Below are 23,924 nucleotides of genomic sequence, written 5' to 3' on the forward strand. Positions count from 1 at the left end.
CCAGAGGGCTTCAGAGAAAGTAAAAGATACTCAATTTAGCAAAATTACAAATTTAAATAAAACCACATGTGACACTATGAGTTATGGAAAAGGATTTCAAATCAAATGCACAAATAATAAAAGAAAAATTTAGTTAAATGCGTTTTGACATAGCAGTTGTTCCTTGTCAAGTCAATAAAAGTGACTTGAGTAATATTTCTCCCAGCAAAAATCAGCCTGCGCCAAGACTGGGTATTTTCTTCCCTTTGTTTTTTTGAAATTCAGATGTTGATTAAGAATACAAGAATTTGCAAACTAGGTCAAACTTTCCTCTCTCTTTTTTTGAGACAGCTAGACCAAATGCTTTTCTGAATTACTTTAAATATTAAATTTGAATTTACAATTCATCAATTAAACTCTAAGCTCCAATTGAAATTAAATATATGCTTAGCCAGAGTCTCCATGGGAATAAGCATATTCCTATTTTGTAAGTGTTTGTGATACCATAAAACTTTATTTTGTTTTCATAGCACAGTGATTCAAATGCACACATAATTAAATCTATAATGTTGTAAATACATTGTTATATGGATGATAATTATATAAAATATTATTGTTTTAACCCAGAATATTATTATTATTATTGTTATTTATCATTATTGTCTCTGTGTATGCATGCATGAGTATTCATTCAGGTGCATGAATGCAATGACACAATTCTGGAGGTCAGTGACAACTTTTGAAAATCTATTCCTTGCTTTTACCTTGGGTTCCAGGGATTGAAATCAGATCTTCAGGGAATGGCAATTACCTCTGCTCACTCTGCTGTCTGGACCTAGATTGTTTTCTTATTTTCTAGGAATATAGAAAATTCCTTTCTTATCATTTATTACAAATTTCCCATGGTGATTTAAGGAGTAACTTTTACCTTAAGTCTCCCTTCATAGTTCTGATTCTGAGTTCTATTTTCTGTAGCAGTTCTCTATTTAGTCATTCCTAAATCACTGAAAGACTACAGCCTTATTTATCAAGATTTTCATTTCCTGGCAGGTCTACACTGTTCTCCCAAATGAAGCTATGATGCATGTTTCTGTACTTCAGGTTAACTACCAATTGGAGAACACAATAAAATTTTCATTTAATTGTGTTGAAGTTATAGGTCAATTTTGGTAGTAATACTGTATGTTTCTGTCTTTTGATCGTTATTCCAATTTTACGTTTCTTCATAAGCACATGCTCATGTCAACTCAAAATAATATGGTGATATTTAAAATCTTCACTTACTCAAGATACTACATTGGAAATATTTTTGTTTTATTTCTTTAGAAATGAGAAGTGGTGCAGAGTCTATGGTAGTTAAAGCAATGGGGAAAAGGCCATAAATGTAATGAAAGTGAATTCCCAGTAATAATATTGGAAAATAGAAATTTTTCTAGTGTCTACTGAGAAGTGTTCAGAAGTGAATAATATGGAAAGATGTCATCTGGGATTGTCTAGAGATCTCCGGAAGCTGTATGATGGTCAGGGGAATCAGAGGGAAGTTTGGTGAGGTGGAAGTATTTGTGTAATGTTTTTCTTCAGGTTTCCTAAGAGTGATTCTGAGATCTCCCAGCAAGGTGACCTGAGTCAGCACAGGCAGCCATATAAACTACCTATGTTGATGTGTCATGTTGAGTTAGATAAGTAAATAGATGAAAAATATATAGGTAGATTATTCTTTGAGTGGAAAAACAGATTAAACAGAGAGACAAGCTAGCCAACACTTTTTTTTTAATTTTAGTTTTGATTTATTACTATTGTGTTCCTTGGAAATAGTCTAGACTCTAGATGGTCCCATAGAGTCCCATAAACTCCAAGCTAGTAATTTCAATTCTTAACTCATCCACCAAGGGGCTTAAAATAAAGAGCTTCCATATCCTGTTATTTGGAATTCGTAAAAATTATCTTAGAACAATGACTGAAGGTTAATTCAGTGTGGATAAGGGCTCCCTAGAGATTATGGCTGAAATGGTCTTTCAGTTGTTATGGCAGCAGATGAAAATGACAAAGCACAATATTTCCAATAGAAATGACCATGAATTTTACCCATCTCAGATGTTATTGGAATTGAGGTCCCCGTCATAGAAGGAAGATCACGTATCCTATAGCAAGATTAGAAAAAAAAAGACACAAAAGATGTAACCAAGAAGCTTATTGCTCTCCACATCTGCAAAAGAATTTAATCCTTTTCTTCTTAGAAGAAGACCTTATCATCCAAATGTAGATTACATTTTAAAAGTAAAATAAGGACAAAGGAAACATTTAGGATGTTATTCTCATTTAATATTATTAACTAAAATGTTCCATAATAGTGGGTAAATAAAATAGCTCTAATCCCATTTTAAATCCAAATTTACAAAGTTAAAATTAGATCACTATCATTTAGTGATTTAGATTCAAATTTGTAAGATATTTTAATAAATTTGAACTTGTGGTCACTGTCTATTGATCCTGCTGGATAAACTATTATTTTTTTTAATTAAAGAAAATAGCATCTTCTTCACTTTGAAAAGGAAAAGTAAAAGAAATCCTAAAAGATTGAAAAGCCTTCCTTTAATGCTTTGTGATGTGGAATTTCCCTCTGTATGCTGTGATTACCATTAATGAATAAAGAAACTGCTATGGACCTATAGCAGGGCAGAACTTAGGTAGAGAGGAAAATCTAAACTAAATGCTGGGAGAAAGAAAGGCAGAGTCAGGGAGAAGCCATGGAGCTACCGCCAGAGTCAGACATGCTGAAACTTTGCTGGTAAGCCACTGCCACATGGTGACACACAGATTAATGGAGATGGGTTTAATTAATATGTAAGAGTTAGCCAATAAGAAGCTAGAGCTAATGGGACAAGTCGTGATTTAAATAATATGGTTTCTGTGTGATTATTTAGGGTCTAAGCTAGCTGGGCAGCTGGGAAGAACAAGCAGCCTCCTCCAACAGCTTTAGATTTTTTCCCCCTTTTATTGACATCTGTCCCAGAAGGAAGCTTCTCTGAAGATGCTGAAACAAGACACTGGTCTATGAGTATAACAGAATGTTTTATCAGAGTTTTATTTTCTTTTCTGTGTTCTTTGTATTTGATTTTACACTAGTCCCTGGGCTATCTAATCTCAGGCTCTTGATTTTTCAAGCAGCTTTGCAAAAAAATAATTTCTCCAAACATCTAATATTGGCTTGAAATTTCAGAATATGATTCACCGAAACTATCACCAGTTTCCTTCTCATGGTGTACCCATATGGTTTATATTTTTAAAAGTAGACAGTCAAGTACCTAGGAAATATTATTAGTAGAGCATTTTACTTTTCAAGTAAAAAATGATGCACAACTACACAAAATAAGCAAAATAAAACCTAGCTCAGTTTGTCTCTAAATCAACTAGTGCTGTTCCTTGAAAGAAACCTTATGTTACAGTATGTAGTTGAGTGTTGTATAAATACAGGCTTGCCACTTTGCCACAGTGATTACACAGATATTTACATAAGGATCAGACTGTAGTAGGTTAGTACTTGTTACAAATCCAAAGATCAAGAACACTTTTGTAAATACCATAAGGTATTTACTACTTCATCAAACACAGGCATAGTTAAATTAAAATGACATTCTTTACCAAGGAATATGGCACTTAGAAACACAGATACTTCCAGCAGAAACTAGTGCTACTGCCTGTATTTTGTAAAAGCATTACACACCACTGTTTCAATATGGGAAAAATATTAGAACAATGAAGACTACAAATATTATGTCATTGTGACCATGAAAGTGTTTTGGGCCTTGTGAATTTTATGACAGGGTCTGACAGGTGTCATGTTTATAAAGCACTTTTTTGTGAAGTCACTTCATTTCTCAAAAGATACTAACTCGTAATTTTACTTACAGGTATTTTTAAAAAGTCAACTTTTCAACTCAGAATTTAACCCAAATCAAACATGTAAAGATTTGTCCATTTCAAATGCTTCTTTACATGAACTAGATCTAAATGAAAACTGTTATTACTAGTGTCAACTATAAACCATGGGTATTTTCAGTTTATTTCAAATAAATTTGCTTTTACTTTATCCTGAAGTTCTTTTTCTTTTGTATTCTTCATTTGGAGCCATTGGCTATTTACAAGGTTCAACTCAAATGAAGCAGAATGAACTACCCAGAGTTGATACTCAATAAATATTGTTAAAAAGCAAGGGATATTATGAGTTTTACAGTTGAAAGTATGGAATATGCATATATTATACTGAGTGAGGTAACCAAGACCCAGAAAATAAAATCTTAATCATAATTGAAAAAAAAGCAAGATTTGAGACATCCATCTGCAGACTGCACCATAATCATCAAATGAAATTATTGGTCAAGTTGGGGTTAATACCTTTGTTCCATATGTAAATTATTTTTTCATTGTGATATTATTATGCAATACAAAAAATAGATGTATCACCTTGCTCTCATTACCCAATCTGTTTTTCTTAATATCCTTAAGCTTCTATAAATATGTGTGAGTCAAAAGAATAGAATATTAAAACAGTGAACTTTGAAGAAAATTTATTAAAGTATTTGAAGGTGTACTGAGGCAATAATGCCATTAAGTTTCCTTTGCTGCCCATTGAGTTACTCAGAATAAAGGAAATGCTTGTTAAACATGTGGTCATCTCTTTATTTACCTTTGACTTTCAAGCTTAAACCTCCTGTGAGTTATAAATACAATAATATGGCTGTAAAATGTGCATTCATTGACCACTTCATGTGAATAGTTCTTCACCACAATAACAAGTTATATGTGCTCATATAAACTGGATGAGAGAAAAATTAGAGCTTAGTTACTATGGAATTTCAGACTGCTAGGTTCTGTTTCCAGAAGATTTTACAAAGCCTTTATTATGTCAAAACTGAAAGAGGTTGTTCTTATACTTTCATTCATCTGTCTAAAGTGGTGCAAAAAAATCTCAAATATTTTGTTTTCTGTGATTCTTTATATGGCTTGTAAAACATATGTCTCATCTGGCAGCAGATAAAATTATTGCTTATCTTTCTGTTTTTAGATCATCATTTAGAAATATGCATCTGTGCTGTCTTTAGCAAGAGTGTGATCTATAATGTGCATATTAAAGGATTTATGAATAAGAGCAAATTATTCTGTCATTACCAATCCAATCATTATTAATTTCATGTCTCACTGACAGATATTCTAGGATAAATAAACCAATCATTAAGTCTAGAGCAGTGGTTCTCAACCTGTGGGTTGTGAAACTTCTGAGGTTGCATATCAGATACCCTGCATTTCATTTATGCATTACAATTCATAACAGCATGATTCAGTTGCAAAATTACAGTTATAAAGTAGCAATGAAAATAATTTTATGGTTGAAGTCATTACAACATGAGGAACCATAATAAAGGGCTGTAGAATTAGGAAGATTGAAAACCACTGGTCTAGAGAATAATCTTGTAGTTACATATCTATTTTTGAACCAAAACTCAGACATGGTGGGCTTCAATCTGGATGGCCTTGCAGACACTACCAAATATTTCTAGCTCCATAATGAACTGAAATATGGAATACCAATTGTGCCGGTGACAACTTGTTAGCTAAATCCTAGACCATCTACGGATATTTGGTCACAAACACTGTTGTCACTACCGTCTCCTCTACCCATACTCCTCTACTAAGCATGTCCAGTTGCCTCTACAATTGGACCAGATTCCATTCTGTCTGGAAGATTCTGAAAGAGAAGGGATAATGGTGAGCTCCTCTCTTACCCATTGTTTAACCCACAAAAGCTGCGCCAAATCACTGCATGAAAGTTGCTACAAACTCCTCTGTACACAGTTCCATAAGAAGGAATAATTTACCAGTTTAACCAACTGACTTAATTCAGGGGCCACATCATATTTCCTTTCTTTTTCTAAGTCTGTGGAATTATCTGGTCCCAACAATTATAGTCCTGTTCTCATTCACTTAAACTCCTCCACCACTATAACTCAGAAGCATAGATTTCCATAATTTTCCATTCAACTGGGAAATTCTGCTTATATCAAGCACCTCCAAAGAGAAATCTGATATTTTAACTTAATAAAGACTTATGACTTATTGAAAAACTCATTTGTAAGTCTATGCTGAACTCACAACCACCATGTCAAACTACTCCATGCATATTTTTTATCGAATAGAACAAGCTTGCATTATCAGATCATTTTGTCCATCTTGGGACTGGGGACCCAGAATCGGATTATATAAACTGAGATGATTAAAGCAAGTAAGGTATCAGGCATTAATACTTTCCCCAGAGATATTTAAGCTTTAATTCATTTTCTAACCAGGGACTATTTGGCTTTATTTAGTAGTCCTGGAAATTAAGGTAGTGGAATAATGTCAAAAATTGCTGAATTAACCCAAGAGCTTTCCATTCCTATGAAAGAATAAATACTACCTTCCATGTAGTACATGCTCTTCCAAGTCTACCTCATTCTCTTACTTTACCGATGAAAGATTTTTGTGAAATGGAATCAGGAGATGCACTATTCAGTAGGTAGACTCTAGGTCTAAATGATCTTCTCATTCCATGTGATGACTATACAGAAAAGTTCTTATTGCTTCTATTTTAATATCTTCCTTTGATATAAACATTTCTATAACATTTTTCTCTAGTTGGGTACACAATGAATGATCTCATTTTTGAATGGCAAGATGAGGCACCAGTACAAGTGGCTGAAGGACTCACTTTGCCTCAATTCCTGTTGAAAGAAGAAAAAGATTTACGATACTGCACTAAACACTACAATACAGGTAGGGAGTGAATATTTTTCTCTATAATTGTGATTTGTGATCTTACAATATACAGATTATTAAAATTGTAATGTCATGTTAATTTTAACAGTCTTAGCTCATAGAGTATAAAATGGGCAATTTCAAAATTTATGGATGCCTTCACTTACTTATTCTTGTCTTATTTGATTTGTATGAGACCAAAGATATGCTTGGTGCTTAGTTACACTTGAAAATTTTTTATGGAGCAACACATTTGTGGGTAATGTGATGCTTATAAACATATTTCCTTATTTATATGGAAAAATATTAAACTATTTTGGAAGTAAACAACTGCATATGTTAACAAAGGGACTTGCTTTAAATAATGACATCATTTTCCATATTTTCATGCATTATAAAACATATTTTTCTATTTATTTTAATATTGTTATGAATTTGTATTTTCAGTTACTTTTTGGACTGATAGAGGAATCATATGTCTTGAGTAGATATCATTTTTAACAATTAACACCAAGGATTAAGAAACTCAATGTGTTATTTGTGCCCTTATGAAATCTATGCCCTTCTCCTAACTGTTGTGGGCTATTCCCATAAGCCTACCCCAACTACAAATGCCATTAAACTACCCACAAGTCAAGCTTGCCCCCGATGAGATGCATATATGGTTGGATGCTATTATGCTAACATCAGCTGTAACTCTTACCATATCATTATGGTAAAGTATGATTCACTGTGACCTCAACATTTTCCATAATTGTGAGCTTTGTTTTCTTCCTATAAAGTCCCCAACCTTCCTTATTTCCTTAACTGACTTACAATATCTAATTTTCAATTACTCTTTTCGACTCATGGATGACTTATGAGCAAGTTCAAGTATAACATCTAAGCATAAACTAAAGAGCAGGCAAGTCAATGGCAATGCCTCTGCCCATTTCTCTAAGGACAAAGAAACTGATAACTTCTTTTAAAATATGTTGAAAAGAACTCGAGTCGTGGCATATAGCAATACCGTAGTTATCTAGGACAGTGTTCACAGACTACCATAAATTTGGTAATTTAAAGCAGCAGAATTGTATTGTCTCATAGCTCTAGAAGTTAAATACAAAAAACAAATCAAGTAACAGCAAAACTTATGTTTACTCTGGAGGTTCTTACATAGGTTCCTTTCCCAACCTTTTCTTGGTTTCCTATTTCTGACAACTCTGGGTATTGATTGACTTACAAATACACCACTTTAGTTCTTTCTCCATAGTCACATGCTGATCTCTGCATACATCTGTGTCTCTGTAGCGAAATATTCCCCATCCTCTAAGGGCATCAATGATATTAGAGTAGGGTCCGATTAATAAAGATTTGATTTTAACTTGATTATATCTTCAAGTCAATTGTTGGTAAAGAAATTCACAGATTCTCCGAGGATGTGAATTTTGGAAAGACCCATTCAACACAGAACAACAGACAACCCTGTAGACATCATCTCAGAGAGAAACTTGAGCATAGAGGGTCAGGAGACTCATCTTAGCTGAAAGTACATTAACATAATTTTATATTTTAGCTTACATTTATGAGTGTTTACTTCACGGAATTAGTTGGATAGGAGTTTTTTAGAAGACATGGGTGTCTATTATTTGTATAATATAAGAGAAGAAAGTATGTCCAAAGTATCACTGCTCACAATTAAATAGAAACTTCTGGTAATGTCTTCATTCACATAGTGACTAATTGGTATCACACTTTAGACTTCTCTTATATTATTCCCTCAACATGCAAGATTCTTATCTTAATTGTTTTCCAGTGTAGGTTCATATACTGTATAAGTCAGTCTGAAAATAAAAGAAAAAAGAATATGGAAATTATCCTCAGTTATAAATGCCCAGTTTTACAAGGAAATAAATCTATTGAAGTTATTAATTATTTCTATATAGATTAATTGTATAGTTGGGCTGTGCTTGGGGGTGATGGTACATGTTATGAATCCCAGCACTTGGCAGGCAAAGGCACAATGATCATCATGAGTTTGAGGCAGCCTGGTTTAATTAGGAAGTTCCAGACCAATCAGCAGTCACGTATATATAATGAGATTATAGAAAACAAAACCAAAAGCAACAACAATCGCAACAACAAAGCCTAAATTGCACAAATCTACAAGTTTACCTACTTCAGGGTTCTGTGATCTATCCTATGTGAATTCCTCTAAAAGCTACTTTTTCCTCCTGCTTTTGCTTAGCATGTTCATCTTGTTATGTGTAAGTGATTGTTTCCTCTCTTCACTTTGGTCAAACTTTAATTTTTTCCCTTCTTAACCTCATAAATTATGCATGTGTGCACAAACACAGAAATAATATATACATGGCTATATTTATATGTGCATCTATGTGCAATCATAATATTTGCCTATGTGTATCATTTCATTTTCCAGCCTAGATATATTTATAAAGTGTTTTTAAATACACACTGAAAGCTTGTGTTTTTCATGGGAACCACATGAACCCTAGAGAACTTACACAAATGATAAGTAATGAGTTCTACTTTTGTCAGGAGGTTACTTAATGGATTAATATTGATATAATAAAAGCACCTCAATTAGTCTTTCTCTATTATTCTTTATAGTGAAAATTAAAATTTTATGGTTAATAGTGCTTTAAAAATCAAAATATTTTCAGATATTGCAGTAATCTTTAATAGTTCCATTGATAACTTGACTGATGAATCATGTAGGTTTTCACATGGTTCTGATTGCTATACATTGAAAAGTGTACCCCATTGTCACTGGGACTTGAAAACTACTATTAAGGTTTTAAAGTTCTGATGTCACTGCCCTTCACCTCCAAAAGCTGTACCCTTGCCTCATTTCCACCATTACCAATGTGCCCACCACATTAATAGGAGCTCTGCAAAGGAGACTCTCCTCAACACACACCAGAAGTTGCCCTAGTCATGCCCTTTGATATCTTCCCCCCCATGGTCATATCAGAGAATGATGCTTAAAGAGCAGATGAGCTTTCTGACATCATCCTGCTCAAAGTAACAGACAAGAAAACCAAGAATCGAATCACGTAAAAGGCCATTTATTTGAAGAACTTATAACAAAGCAGTAGCAATAAATGAGTAGAATTAGAACCAGTGGATAAGTAGACAAAATCCTATGATGCTCTCACATATTCATTACATTTATTTGCAGAAAGAGGTATATAACAGGGACATAGGGCATACATTCCACAGTGAACGTAACTTTTTCAATGTGTTCTAAATTTATCTCAAAAGTTATTAATGCAAAATAATACAATTTGGTGTTTTGTAGTATTATTTATGAATCCACTTATTTTTGTGTTTATCACTTAGCACATAAAGTGTAAAGATCTCTGAAAAATAGCAGCTGAAGAAACAAGCATATGAAAGCTCCAGAAACTCAAAATATAGATAACCTTTACATAATAAACACGCATTGTTCTATACACCTCAGAACAAGTGTTAGAATCTGAAAAAACAGCTCTTTGAATACTTTGACAAGCATGAAAAGCTATTTGATCATTTCCTAGATAAGAGTTCACTCCCTTGTCACATTGCTTTCAGATGAAAACAGAAACAAAATCTAAACTAAAAGACAAAACCCAGTTCGAATGTATCTCTTCAATTTGGTGGAAATTCTTATGGTAAAATTATTATGAAAATTAAGTCGTGTTTGATGGGATAATAAAACCTGACTTTTATTTAATTGTCACATTTGTTTTATAAACCACTAGGAAAGTTTACATGCATAGAAGTGAGATTCCATCTTGAGCGGCAAATGGGCTACTACTTGATCCAGATGTATATTCCCAGCCTTCTGATTGTTATTCTGTCTTGGGTCTCATTCTGGATTAACATGGATGCCGCCCCAGCTAGAGTAGCTTTGGGCATCACCACTGTTCTTACTATGACCACACAGAGTTCTGGATCCCGGGCTTCCCTACCAAAGGTAAGTGTCCTGAGGAAACATGCATGTAATGTGTACATAAAAATGCTGTTTTCAGCCAGGCAGTGGTGGCACACGCCATTAATCCCAGTACTCGGGAGGCATAGTCAGGCAAATCTCTGTGAGCTTGAGGACAATCTAGTCTACAAGAGCTTCCAGGACAGGCTTGATAGCTACAGTGAAACCCTGTCTCGAAAAACCAAAAACCAAAACACACAACAACAAAAATGTTGTCAAATTGCTCAAAAAATTCAATATATTCATCATTGATTTTTAAAACACTAAATCTTGCAAAGTAAGTTACTGAAGTAAAATATTCAATAAATCACTGATATCTGCTATGCACACAGTATGTAATGGTTTCCTATTATTAAAATGTCAACACTCATCATACGCATCATGGAATTTTTGGTATCTGTATTTTAAACACTTAAAATATATTGTAAAATTATTTAAATTGATATACATAGCAATTTTAAATGTTGACATAATGCGCACATATGTTCACATTTATACACATAGGTAACGTTTTCATATTATTTTAAACATATATTTAGAACAAAAACTGAGACATTGATATCTGTATGTGTTGGTAATGTATTACCAAATTGCTTCCAGAAAAACATTACAGTGGTATTCTCCATCAAGAACTGTATCAGATTTCCATAGTGCCAGGTTCCCATTATCTTGTGCCCCTTTCTTCTAACTCCTAGGCAGCTGTAGGTCAATAGGAAAGAGTGCTTACCCAAGTCTATAATTTGAGTGCATTTGAATCACCCAGAACTAAGCCATTTGCTTTATAAGGTTTATAAAAGTTTTGATACTGCTCTCGATAAGATAAAATAAAAGATAAGTATGAGGTTTTTTTCATCTATGAAACCAGATAGAAATAGAAAATTTTCTTCTTATAAGATGATTTCTAAGAAGTGCCTATTAACTAAAGTAGTGGTTTTTAACCTTCCTAATGCTGCAACTCTTTCGCATGGTTCTTCATGTTTTGGTCACCCACAAACATAAAGATATTTTGCTACTATTCCATAACTGTAATTTTGCTACTGCTATGGAACATAATATAAATATCTGATATGCAGAATACTGAGACTCCCAAAAGAGTTACTAACTGAAGGTTAAGAAGTGCTGATCTAAAGAATCCCTTTAAATTTCCAACACATTTTAACTTAATATAACCAGAATTCATTCATAGAAAACTCTAAAGGGACTATGTTTATATTATACTTTTATATTTTACCTCTGGTAGCAGGTACAACATCAAATGTTCATGATAAGCTAATATTACTTTGTTATGTTGAAGTTCATCATTTGAAGAAAAATAATAGGTTATTGTGTGGGAAACAAATTTAATTTGGGACTTATAATAGCAGCAGATTATTAAATAGCAGGATGAAAAATACATCATTAATTTAGGATAACTGCTTAGTATTTAACATAAGCTCTATGCTAGTGCATCTCCAGTAAAATAAAAGAAGCTTGGAAATTCATCAAGGCTCAGACAAAAGAATCTTAGACTATGTTTAGGTAGTTCCTTGAGATTCCTCTCTGATAAAATCAATTGGATTGGCCTTTGTAATGCCACACTTAGTTAAACACAGCATACCCCAAAACAAGAAGGCACATGTGATCCATTCATTAGAATTTGGAACTATTTTTCACTTTGGCAGTACATACATCAGTTGGTCAAAGAGGTGTCATGTGAATTCTATTGACAGCAAAGGTTCAAGATGGTTTACCTTTATAAGTGCTTCTTTGCACCATGGGATCATTGTAAACGAGCAAAATAAAAATGTTAATGATTAAGGGATCAAGTCCTGCACAACATCATACTTCATAATAATTAGATATATCAACCTGAAGAAATTTTAAGGTGAGTGATCACTCTAACTCTGTATGAGCATGAGAAAGGAGGAGTCGAACTCTAAGTGGAAAGAACCCAGAGCCACTTAGAATAGCCCACTCTCCATTATGGTCTACAGTAGCAGATGTTAGGATAGTAAATAGATCTGGAAAGTAGACTTGTTTGAGAATTTTAGAGGTAAAATGAGGTGTGCTTATGAATACACATTGCAAAGTCAAAAAAAGGCAGAAGTCCAGGGTAGACTACAGATGTGTGACAGGACAGTTGTTTCCAGCACAGGATGATGGAGGAGAGAGAAGCTTCAGGTTTATTTTTCACTTTGGTGCATTCGTTGGGCTGATATGTAGAACAGCCAAAGTCTAAGAGACCCAGAGCTTCTGGCCAGGAAATCTGGGCCTCTGATTTGTAAGAGTAAACTACAGAAATGGGAAAAAGCAAAATGAGTCTATGGTTGGTCTTCTTCCTGCAGCTAAAGATTTAATCTAGCTATTCAAAGACTTCATTCTTCCTTCTTAGCTTCCCTGCATCCTTCTCCAGCCATGTACAAATTAGTTCCATTTGCTAAAATGGAAAACTCATTTACCCAAATATTTCCAAATTCAAATACCACCATTGTGTTATCAGTTTTCCAATATGGAAAAGATTTTAAATATGAAATTCCAAATTTGAAATTTCAAAAATGAAATTCCATGGGAAAAGACATGAAAAACGAGAAGGGATGGAGAAACAGAGGAAGGAAAATTCTCAGGGAGAATTTCTTTTTTTTTTTTTAATTTATTAAGGATTTCTGCCTCCTCCCCGCAACCGCTTCCCATTTCCCTCCCCCTCCCCCGATCAAGTCCCCCTCCCTCATCTGCTCGTAGAGCAATCAGGGTTCCCTGACCTGTGGGAAGCCCAAGGACTGCCCACCTCTATCCAGGTCTCGTAAGGTGAGCATCCAACTGCCTAGGCTCCCACAAAGCCAGTACGTGCAGTAGGATCAAAAAACGTGCATCCCTCCCACACATCTTTACCGCACAGCTATCTTCTTTATAAAAAGTGACTACACATAAAAGGACAAAGAACACTTGAAAGTCTAATGATAACTAATTAATTAAATTTATCACAGAGACCCAGAAGTCTCTGGTCCACACAGATTGCAAATTCAAGACTAAAGGTTACTTAAGGGTTGAGAGACAGTTCCTTGAAAATAGTATTTCAGAAACTTTCCTCTTTTTTCCTCTCTTCCTCTCTCTCTCTCTCTCTCTCTCTCTCTCTCTCTCTCTCTCTCTCTCTCTCTCTCTCTCTCTCGCTTCAGTTTGCTTTTGACACCCACCAGAAGAAACTTTATGAGAGGATGAAGCATCTTTTACACATTTTCATCCTCAGAACCCAACATTGCATATGTGTGTCTACTAAGTACCACATGCACATGTAATTTAAACAACATGAGCTTTTCAATGGTTTACTCAATACTCGGTTTTAAAAAGTGAACGAGTGGGCCATTTTCATGTCTGATATAGGATGAAGATTCAGTTGCATTTAAACTGCACTTCTGCTTCTCTCTGTCTTACCCCTGAGTACCACAGAACTAATGAAAAAGAATTTAAAGCTTGCGGTTATCTACCTTATGGTGTGAGGAAAACAGTAGTCCTTGGAAAATGTAAAAATTGATTCATTTCCAATTATAGAAGTAATGATAGCTAATATAAACTGAAAGTGAAGCATTATGTTTTCTTAATACTTGGTTATGTTGGCATACAGATGATTTGAGGGTCGTTAAAGTTAAAGGGATAAAAGATAAAAGTGGAAGAAGGTATATTTACTTTTAGTTTCTTAAAATTAATTAGTAAACACTCTTAATGGTCTAAAAATACTCAGTGGATTTAAATGGTAAGTTAAATATCTGTGGCAATATAAACATGCTGAGGGGAGATTACAGTAATCAGACTTTCTTATTATTATAACAGTGGAAGGCTATTTCAGCCAGCAGGTTTTGTCTTTATTATTTAAATGCAACATATAGCTAACTGATAGTACTTCAATCGAGTCTGCAAAAAATATGACAGAGGTGGGTTCATTTTGGCTTTATTATTCTAACATAATATCCTAAGCTGAATTTCCATTTTATCATACACCATTTGATGCAAACAAAATACTCATTACATTACTTACATTTTTTTACTTTAATAATATAAATAATATTCCATACATGCTAATTTTCTAAAAGAGGAAAAAGAAAACTGAACAAAAAATGAAAAGACACAATAATTAAATACACTTAATATAATGCATATTAAGCTAAAATGTTTTAATGCTAAAAGAGAAATACCTTATGAATACAATTTACAACCATGGATAGGTCCTATAAGGATGAAATGACGGTCATTTCCAGTTGTCCTTTCATCTTGCTACAATTACCGAGTCTTAATTAAATTCACAGTTTATTAAACATTTTCTCTCTACTTGACATATAGACAGACCTGCTATATATTTTTTCAATTTATTTATTTTTATTATTGAGATAATAATTACAGCATTTCCCCCTAGTCTTTCCTCCCATATGCCTGTGCTCCCTACTTTCTTTCAATTTCATAGCCTTCTTTCAGTAATTGCTATTACATGCATATATGCATATGTATATACACATTTGTATAAGCTTTCTGAGCTTAAGAGGAATTCCAAAGTTTGTATTTTCATAACTGAACTATATAAGGATTCATGATAAAACCAAATTTAAAAAGCAAAAACTGCATATGCAATTTTGAGACTACTTTTTATCTAAAAATCTCCTTTACTCTATACTGTACTGAAAACATATGTTGGGTGTGTGCATATAAATATATGCATACAATATATATACATATACACACACACATATATATATACACACACATATACACACCAGAAACTGTATTTATCAACTTCTTAAAGGATAAAAAAAAAGACAACTGTACCTTTGTTGAAAGACTTTGACTCAAAACTAGGTACTTAAAGAACCATTATAGGCATCATCTGTCTCCAAGATTCTACTTTGAAGTCATAAATAACACTCTTAGACACCTGAGCACAAGGAATAAGCTTGAAAGATCATCACTATAAGTAGACAGGTAGTGTGCAGAACCTCCAACATGTAGAATAAGAGCAGGAAGTCACATGCTTAATTTCACTTCAAACGAATAGGTAAAAACTTAATAGCTTATGAATGCCAGGAATTCTAATGGCCTCCTCTAAGGAAAATCCCCAGTGACATCTAGATTTATTTTACGTTTTCATGTAGCTGTCAGACAATGTATGTCACATCCTATAGGAGGTATGAAGAAAAGCTCTTATAACTAAAAGTAAAATCAGAGGGAGCTGTGACCTTCGCAATCCTTTGGTCTTTCTCTGGTGGCACTTTCCTGAGGTTCCTGGTAGCATGACTCTCGTCACTTTTAGAAATAATGCAACTCGGGACAAAAGCCTTCTCCACTGCATCTTAGCTCTTAAAGGGAAAAGCTTTATGCGCGTGACAAATACTGCACAAGAAGCATTGTGCACTTTCCTACCCTGCATCTAATCAGAGTGAAAGCAGCATCGTGCAACCCCTGAGAGTCACCCTCCAGGGCGATGGCTAAAACCCCAGAATGCCAAACTCCAAACATATCTCCGTGTCATCACTGGCGACTGTCTAGTGCTCTCCTCCAGTGTTTCCAATACCAACTCCATTTACCTTACGACTTTACAGCGCTGTTTATTCTTTCTGTTTTTTGTATTTGTTTCATCTCTCATATTAGATAGCATTCAAATCCATTTCAGGTTAATATTTCTCTTATAAGCATTAGAAAATGTAAACTTTCAAAGCAAGATCTAACATTATAATGAATAAGCAAAACAATTAAGTAAAATTTATAGAGATCAGTGATAAAAACCCCAGAAAACAAAACAAGACTCAAGCAGACAAATTCCCAGCATGTTTTGAGAAACTTATTTGTCTGGATGCCTGAGCCACTTGCTTATTCAACAGTCAAACTTATCCATCATGGTTCAGTTGACATTTCTGGAACTGGGGAAATCTACAAAGATGGACTGCCATTAGAGGAAGAACAAATTAACTTACCCAAAGACATATGCTGAAATGTTCTGTAATATATATTTATTTTTTAAGTAAAGCAAATTTAAATAGAAAAGAAATTGACAAAACAATCACTCTTAAATGACCCATTGAAATTTGCCTTATAGACAGATGTCTACATGCAGGCTTAGGCTGGATTCTGCTTTAATCAATGCCCTATTCTTAAATTTAAGCTTTTAAATGCATCTAGATTTTTATATGTAGAAACTACGGATGAGCACCAGTCTGACTACTATATAACTAGCAAGCTGCATCCAATATATTATAATCCATTAATACATTGTGTCTGTGAGCTTCTGCATAGGAATTTGATGAACTCATGGTAATGTTTTTGACCATCTTAGTATACGACTGTAAAATCCTGTGTCTAGGCTGGCCTTTCAACCTTAGCATATGGTTCCATATGTACAACACAGTTCCTCAATGTGCTTGTCAGACAACAAAACCCAAAACAATGTTTTTGAGCAGTATTATTAAAATCTTACACAATGATACCACACTTATGAACTACTGTCCAATGACAGATACGACCTATCACTCATGATCAGAGAGAACAAATGAAGTGATTTCAAGACTAAACACATGAATAAATGATCCACTGAAAGAGGGATGAGCACCATAGAAAAGTGGTCTATGCTAAACATGCTCTTCTTTCTCTTCCTCTCTCTCTCCTTTCCTCTCTTTGTCTCTTTCTCTTTCTCTTTCCCTTCTTCTCTCCTGCACCCTCTCTACTCCTCCTTTTCTTCTCTTCTATTTCCTCATCCTCTTCTCTGAAGCTATATGGCTCTTCTCTGAAGCTATATGGCTCAAACAAAGTCATTTCGTGGAGCCCTTCTGCCTTTATTCTCTGTCCTTAGACAATTGTGTTCCTTTGATTGAGAAGTGCTCCCTGGCAGCAGTTCTGTGACTCTAGTTTTCGTACTGCCTTAGGACTGATTTGCTATGCTTTACCTGACAGTATGAATTCAGAAAACTCAGCTCCTTTTCAGGCACCACCCCCTTCAGCCACCGTTATTGTTAGCATCTTTCTAGAAGGCAGTGTGCTTGGCTTTTCAGTAAAGCTTCGCTTATATTATCATCCTAAAGTATTCAAAATATCATAACTTCTGAGCTAATAGGGCTTCTGACATTTGTTTCAGAATGAAACATATTAAGACCACTCCTCGAACTCCTTTTTTCTCTAGTGTAATGTTGTGTCACTCCCTAGGGCTTCCCCTTCCAGATACCTGGAAAGCTTGACAGTTTGTTTTAAGTTGAGACTGACTTTGAGTAGTTCTGGTTGCTGAATTTTAACCAAAATGACCCATACCCCCCAAAGCTTGTACCATTAATCACCCAACGTGACAACTACAAGTGCCCTGCGTTTCCTCCACCACTGTGTCACAAGAAAGAATTATAGCGACAGCACACCTCCAGGACCACATTTCAATAACTGTGCACATGGCACATGTTATTCCAGTCAGCGAGACTTTGATGCTGTCTATTGCAATATTACATATTGCATCATAGGTGGGTTCCCTTCAAGCCAACTTCCATTATATTATGTTTTAAAGTTTGAAACATAAAGAAATTTGTACTTAGGCAAGCTCCCCAAATATGACTTCTCTCCAAGACCAAGGTGACTTGTTTATGATATACAAACTCATCAATAATGATACAGTTCAGCCATATAGGTTTTTATCGAATTGTAAAGCAAATTGTCTCTATTTTCTAATTACAACACTAGCAGTATAAGAAATACAGAGCATTTTTAAAATATGGATTTAAGTATACAGAACATATATTATAAACTTTAAAATACTTCTATTAATTCCTTGAGAATTTCAAACATTGTACTTAGATCAAATTCACCCCTCATTCATTACCTTAACTCCTCCCACATCTATCCCTATTACTCTATCCTATTCACCTTCATGCCAATTTTTTCTTTCAAATTTTCTTTTATTTTTTGAGATTATAATATAATCACATCATTTCCCCCATGTCTCCTTCTTCACAAGTCCGACCTATTACCTTCCCTCTCTCTAACCCCTCCATATACCCTTCCTTGCTCTTTTTCAAGGTTTTAAACCCTACATCGTGACATTTTTTCAACAATCCACTGAAACTAGTTTGTGCTGTTACATGCTCTTGGGCGTGGGATAATTCACTGGAGTGTGGTCAGCCTACCAGCAACTATCAATTTAATGAAAACTGACTCTCACTTCCCCAGATGCCCTCAACTATTCATAGTGCCACAATTAGGGTAGAGGTTCATGAATCATTCCCCCTTCTCAACAGAATGATGACTGGCTTGATTTTGTGCAGACAACCACATTGTTAAGAGTTCATAAGTGCAGTGGCCCTGCACTATTCCATACTGCTCCCCTGATCCCTGCCTTTCCTCTTACAATCTGAAATCAGCCCTCAGCCTTGGGGACTGGTAATATAGATATCCCATTTATGGTTAAGCATTCAACTTAACATTAGTTATCAAGCTGACAATACCTCCCTAGATTAATATAAATTCAGTAAACTGTGATTTACTTGATCCTAAGTAGTTCAAATCCCTTACTACATTTTATGTAATGGGGGGGGGGGTTCAATGTAGTTTGAAGGATAAAATAGTTTTCTGATTTTAAGTTTTGATTTTCATGATCAAAAGACATTTTGTTTCTCTCTAATAAAACCTGGACCTCATGTCCTTTCTCCCAGTGTCTGGTAGAAGATATAGTGTGAGTTTAAGATCAAAGCAAACAAACATGGGAGAGCTTTGACTTTTAACTGTTAGGGAAAAAAGTTTTGACAAAAAAATGAATTCTAACTTACAGTGTTGTTCTTAATTTGTAGTGATGATTTAATTGGTCTAAAAGGAAGGTAGTAGGATAGTAGGCATGTTTTTATTCTCCAGACGTAGGTTAATTATATTCAAATCTTAACTTTTGCAGTTGGTAGCTCAGTGATATACAGCAGGCATTTCCCTAGGCCTCCATGCCACTCTAGGATGAGGAGCTTTGCCTCTTCTGTGAAAAAGGCAGAGAAAAGGTAGTGCAAAGAACTATTCTGTTATGAAGCTGTAGGAGATTTCCTGAGAAAGTAGCTCTTGCTGATTTCTGAAAGATAAACAGGAAGAACTCAATGAAAATATACCAGACAAAGGTAAAGGCAAGTCAAAAGCTCCGGAGGCAGGAAGATAGGACGGACTTTTTGGCTGTTCTCAGTTTCCAAAAATTCAAAGAAGGGAATGGTAGTTAGGACTTAGTAAGAAAGTGGCAAATGCCAATGATTGACACAGGCCCAGAGAGGACCTTATCCAGAGGAGTCTCCTTTGCCCAGTCATTCTTCCATCATTTCATATTTACTTTATGAGAATTCTCTTATTAACTTATTACTTACATAGTTTTCTTATGCATTCCTTACTTAATTGCTTCAACATAAGTTCCATTAGTCATCTCTATTTCTATAATACAAAAAATAGAACCAGTTTAAAATCATTGGCATTTAATAAATATTGGATGAAAGTGGTAAAAACATAATAGATGATTTTGGTAAGAAAGGTAAGATAGAGCCTTATAGCAAAGTGTTTTATTTGCCCTAAGATAGATTTAAGCTTTTAAATTCGTGATGAAAAAGAGGGAGTTTTAACTTGAAGGCAGTGTAGTAAGATGTGCCCTTTTAAAGAAAATCTCAAAAATATTCTCTGTGAGACTGGAGGGTTTAGCTTAGTGGTTAAGAACACTTGCTCTATCAGAGGACCTGTTTCAATACTCAGCATCCACATGGCAGCTCAAAACCCTCTGTAACTCCAGTTCTGAGGAATTCAATGCCAGTAGAAGCCTTCTGACAATGTGAATAGAAGACCTGTGGGATCCTGGTTGAGGGCTATCAGGAAATAAGAGACTGACTGGCCCAATGGTTATAGCCAGACGGCCAGAGACAACGGAGAACACTAAAGGAGCACTGCGACTTCCAGGGATGAGACTTGGGACATGAGACAGCTGGTTATAGAGGGCACAGGCAGAGGTATTTTTCAGCAGTATTAATTAACATATACGATGCATAATCAAATATATTTGAGCCAAATTCCACACTTTTAAAGGAAGATGTGACATAGAAAATAGCAAAGACTAAGGTGTTGAAATAGAACCAGAAATATTAGTGTGTATTCATGTTTGACAGATGGATGGATAAATGGATTTATAGACAGATAGAAAATAGGCAAGCAGATAAATTAAATAAACAAACAGACAGACAAATAGATATATAGGTAGATAAATAGATAAATAGCTAGATGATAGATATATATATATAATAGATTAAAAATAGATAGATACAGCAGATTCATTCTCTCTGTCTCTGTCTCTGTCTCTGTCTCTCTCTCTCTCTCTCTCTCTCTCTCTCTCTGTATTTCCCAGCTTTGTTAATTTAAAAAAGAGGGGGGGATATGAATCAGATCAACCAAAGCAGTGTATGGTGTGATCATAAGATAAAGATTTTGTAGCAAAGTTCAACACTCAGTATATTGACACCCTGGCCTTCATTTCTAAAAGGTCCTTCTTACTAAAGAATTATTTCTTACAGAATGCAGAGATGGCTCAGTGGGTCAGGGTAGAGTCTGCTGTCGCAGAGGACCAGAGTTTGATTCCTAGCATACCTCAGTCAGTGCACAGCCAAGTGTAGCTCCAGTGTCAGGAATATCTAATGCCTGTGTTTTCCTCAGGTACCTGTACTACCACACAGACACATACATACACATAGTTTTAAAAAAAAGTAAAAACAAATCTTCAAGGCTAGAAGGAATAATTCCTTAAAAATGAGGTTGACTTAAAGATGAAAAGAGAAAAATGTCAAAATAAACTTAATACATCTTCTGTCATTAAAAAAGTAATGGTAAAACAATAATGGAGAGTTGTTAAAAGTGATATTGTGAACCTCAAAATGAATAAAGTGTGCTACAATTAAAAGATTTCTCACAGTAGGGGTCTCAATAATAAATATACATATATAAGGACATAATAAGTGTAGATAATAATAGAGTGATCACTAAAAATGTTGATAGTGATGAAATTAGACCAGGTCAAACCAAATCATCAAGGAATAAAAATTCAGAATAAATTTTGGGAACTCAGAGCTAGAGATCAAATCCAAGATTTCATGTATACCAAATACATTTCTACAACAAAGCTGTATTAGCATAATTTCAGAACATTACACTCAGGAGAAAATCAGTACCTTTACAATATAGAAACCTGGAAGACCTCACCATAGCCAAAGGAGCAACATTTTGTGCTCCCTGCTAAAATACACAATGAAGAATGGATGCGATACTTTAATAGGACACAACTAAGAGACAAAAACGAGAATTTATGAAGAACTTTCTGTAAAATAGCTAGCCTTGACTCATTAAAACTACTGCTAACAGCAAAGCCAAGGAAAGATTGAGCAAATCTTCCAGAGTGCACACTAATGAGACCTGAAATTAAAGAGAAACAAGTCAACTTTTATAGACCCTGGGCTGGAAGAAAAGGGCATATTTAAATTAAATTAAAATTAAAATGTCATTCTTAGGATAACTGATAAAATGGGATCAGGACATTAGGATTAGAAAACAGTTTTCCTAAGTGTCTATTGCTAAGAGTGCTGAGGGTATAGCAAATTACATTCAGATAGCTCAATAGTAAGGAAACTGACATAATTTTTACCATATATATGAACCATATTCATATATATGAATACATATACACATAGATGCTTATCATGGTAAATGTAGTCAGATCAGCAGCTGAGAAAATAAGGGATTCTTTTTACTATTCTTAAGGGGTGCCTATGAAAGATTTTGAACTGGAGAACAAGTAAGATTTACTGAATTAGTTGTAGAATAAAATCATTGCAAAGTATAAACAAAACAAAAATATAATACTTAAAAGTTAACATTGTTTTGTGCATGCATATATGTATGTCTATTTATTTATGTATTTAAGCATAACTTCAAGCATTCTAATGTGTCAGATTTGGGGTACCTGGTCTTATGTTGAGGTCTCTGAACCATTTGGGGTTGTGTTTTGTCCAGGGTACTAGAGTTTCTTTTCATTGTTTCATGTGTAGACATCCAGTTTGACTAGCACCACTTGGTGAAAACGGTGTTTTAAATCCAGTATGTATTTTTTAGCTTCTTTGAAAAAAATCTGGTGTCCTTAGGTATGTGGAGTTGGATCTAGGCCTTCAATTTGATTCCTTTAATCAACATATGTTTTTATGCCAATATCACCTAGTTTTTGTTACTATAGTTCTGTAGTAGAACTTGAGATCAGGGATGGTGATACCTCCATCAGTTCTTTCATTGTACAGGATTATTTAAGCTTTCCTGGTTTTAGTTAGTTTGTTTGTTTTCATATAAAAATTAAGATTTTTTTAATTTTTGCAAAAGAAATAAATGTGTTTGAACTTTTATGAAGATGACATTGAATCTGTAGACATCTTTTGGTTGGATGGGAATTTTCACAATATTAATCCTACTGATCCATGAACATGGTAGGTCTTTCCATCATCTGATGTCTTCTTTAATTTTGTATTCTGGTACTTTACTGAAAGTATTTATCAGATTTAGAAGTTTTCTAGTGGAGTTTTGGGGTCTTTTACATATAAAATCATATACACAAATAAAGATAATTTGACTTCTTCCTTTCCTATTTCCTATTGATAATGTTTTGGATATAGAATATTTCTTCTTTCTTTGTTTCTTGTGTTTGAGTTTATGTTTACCTTGCAAATAATAGCAAAATACACTCAAGTCCTACAATTATGACTATTGCATAAAATTGCAAATAATAATATCTTGGAAGTGATTAATGAATAGATTGTTTTCATTTATTTTTCTAACAGATAATATATAATATATGTTCAGAATCAGAAAATAACATCAGTTTTGGTTTTGAAGGCAATAGCAACCAAAGTCAATTTTTTTTTTTTTATTTTGGCTTGCTCTTCTCTCCCGGCCAGGTTTCATACGTCAAAGCTATTGATATTTGGATGGCAGTATGCCTCCTCTTTGTGTTCTCAGCACTACTGGAGTATGCAGCAGTGAATTTTGTATCAAGACAACACAAAGAGCTTCTGAGATTTAGACGAAAGAGAAAGAATAAGGTAAACAATTACACTTATTGGGTTTAATGGGATACCAATTTGCAGTGTGAAGTGGTTTGTTGTGTGTAATGCAAATATACATGAAAAATACTTGGACTGGGAACTAAGTG

At 34.4% G+C, this 23,924-nt stretch overlaps 1 protein-coding gene across 3 annotated transcripts in view; it reads left to right on the forward strand.

The window, feature by feature from the left end:
• Glra3 (glycine receptor alpha 3) overlaps window positions 1–23,924 on the forward strand; it is a 140,221-nt gene that overhangs the window by 95,781 nt on the left and 20,516 nt on the right. For all 3 annotated transcript variants that reach the window (XM_075986787.1, XM_075986789.1, XM_075986788.1), the window contains exons 6-8: window positions 6,652–6,789; window positions 10,515–10,729; window positions 23,671–23,814. In XM_075986787.1, coding sequence (XP_075842902.1) covers window positions 6,652–6,789; window positions 10,515–10,729; window positions 23,671–23,814 — 497 coding nt within the window. The remainder of the gene's footprint in view (window positions 1–6,651; window positions 6,790–10,514; window positions 10,730–23,670; window positions 23,815–23,924) is intronic.

The sequence above is a fragment of the Microtus pennsylvanicus genome, chromosome 9 (assembly GCF_037038515.1).
Source record: "Microtus pennsylvanicus isolate mMicPen1 chromosome 9, mMicPen1.hap1, whole genome shotgun sequence".
NCBI classification, from domain to species: domain Eukaryota; kingdom Metazoa; phylum Chordata; class Mammalia; order Rodentia; family Cricetidae; genus Microtus; species Microtus pennsylvanicus.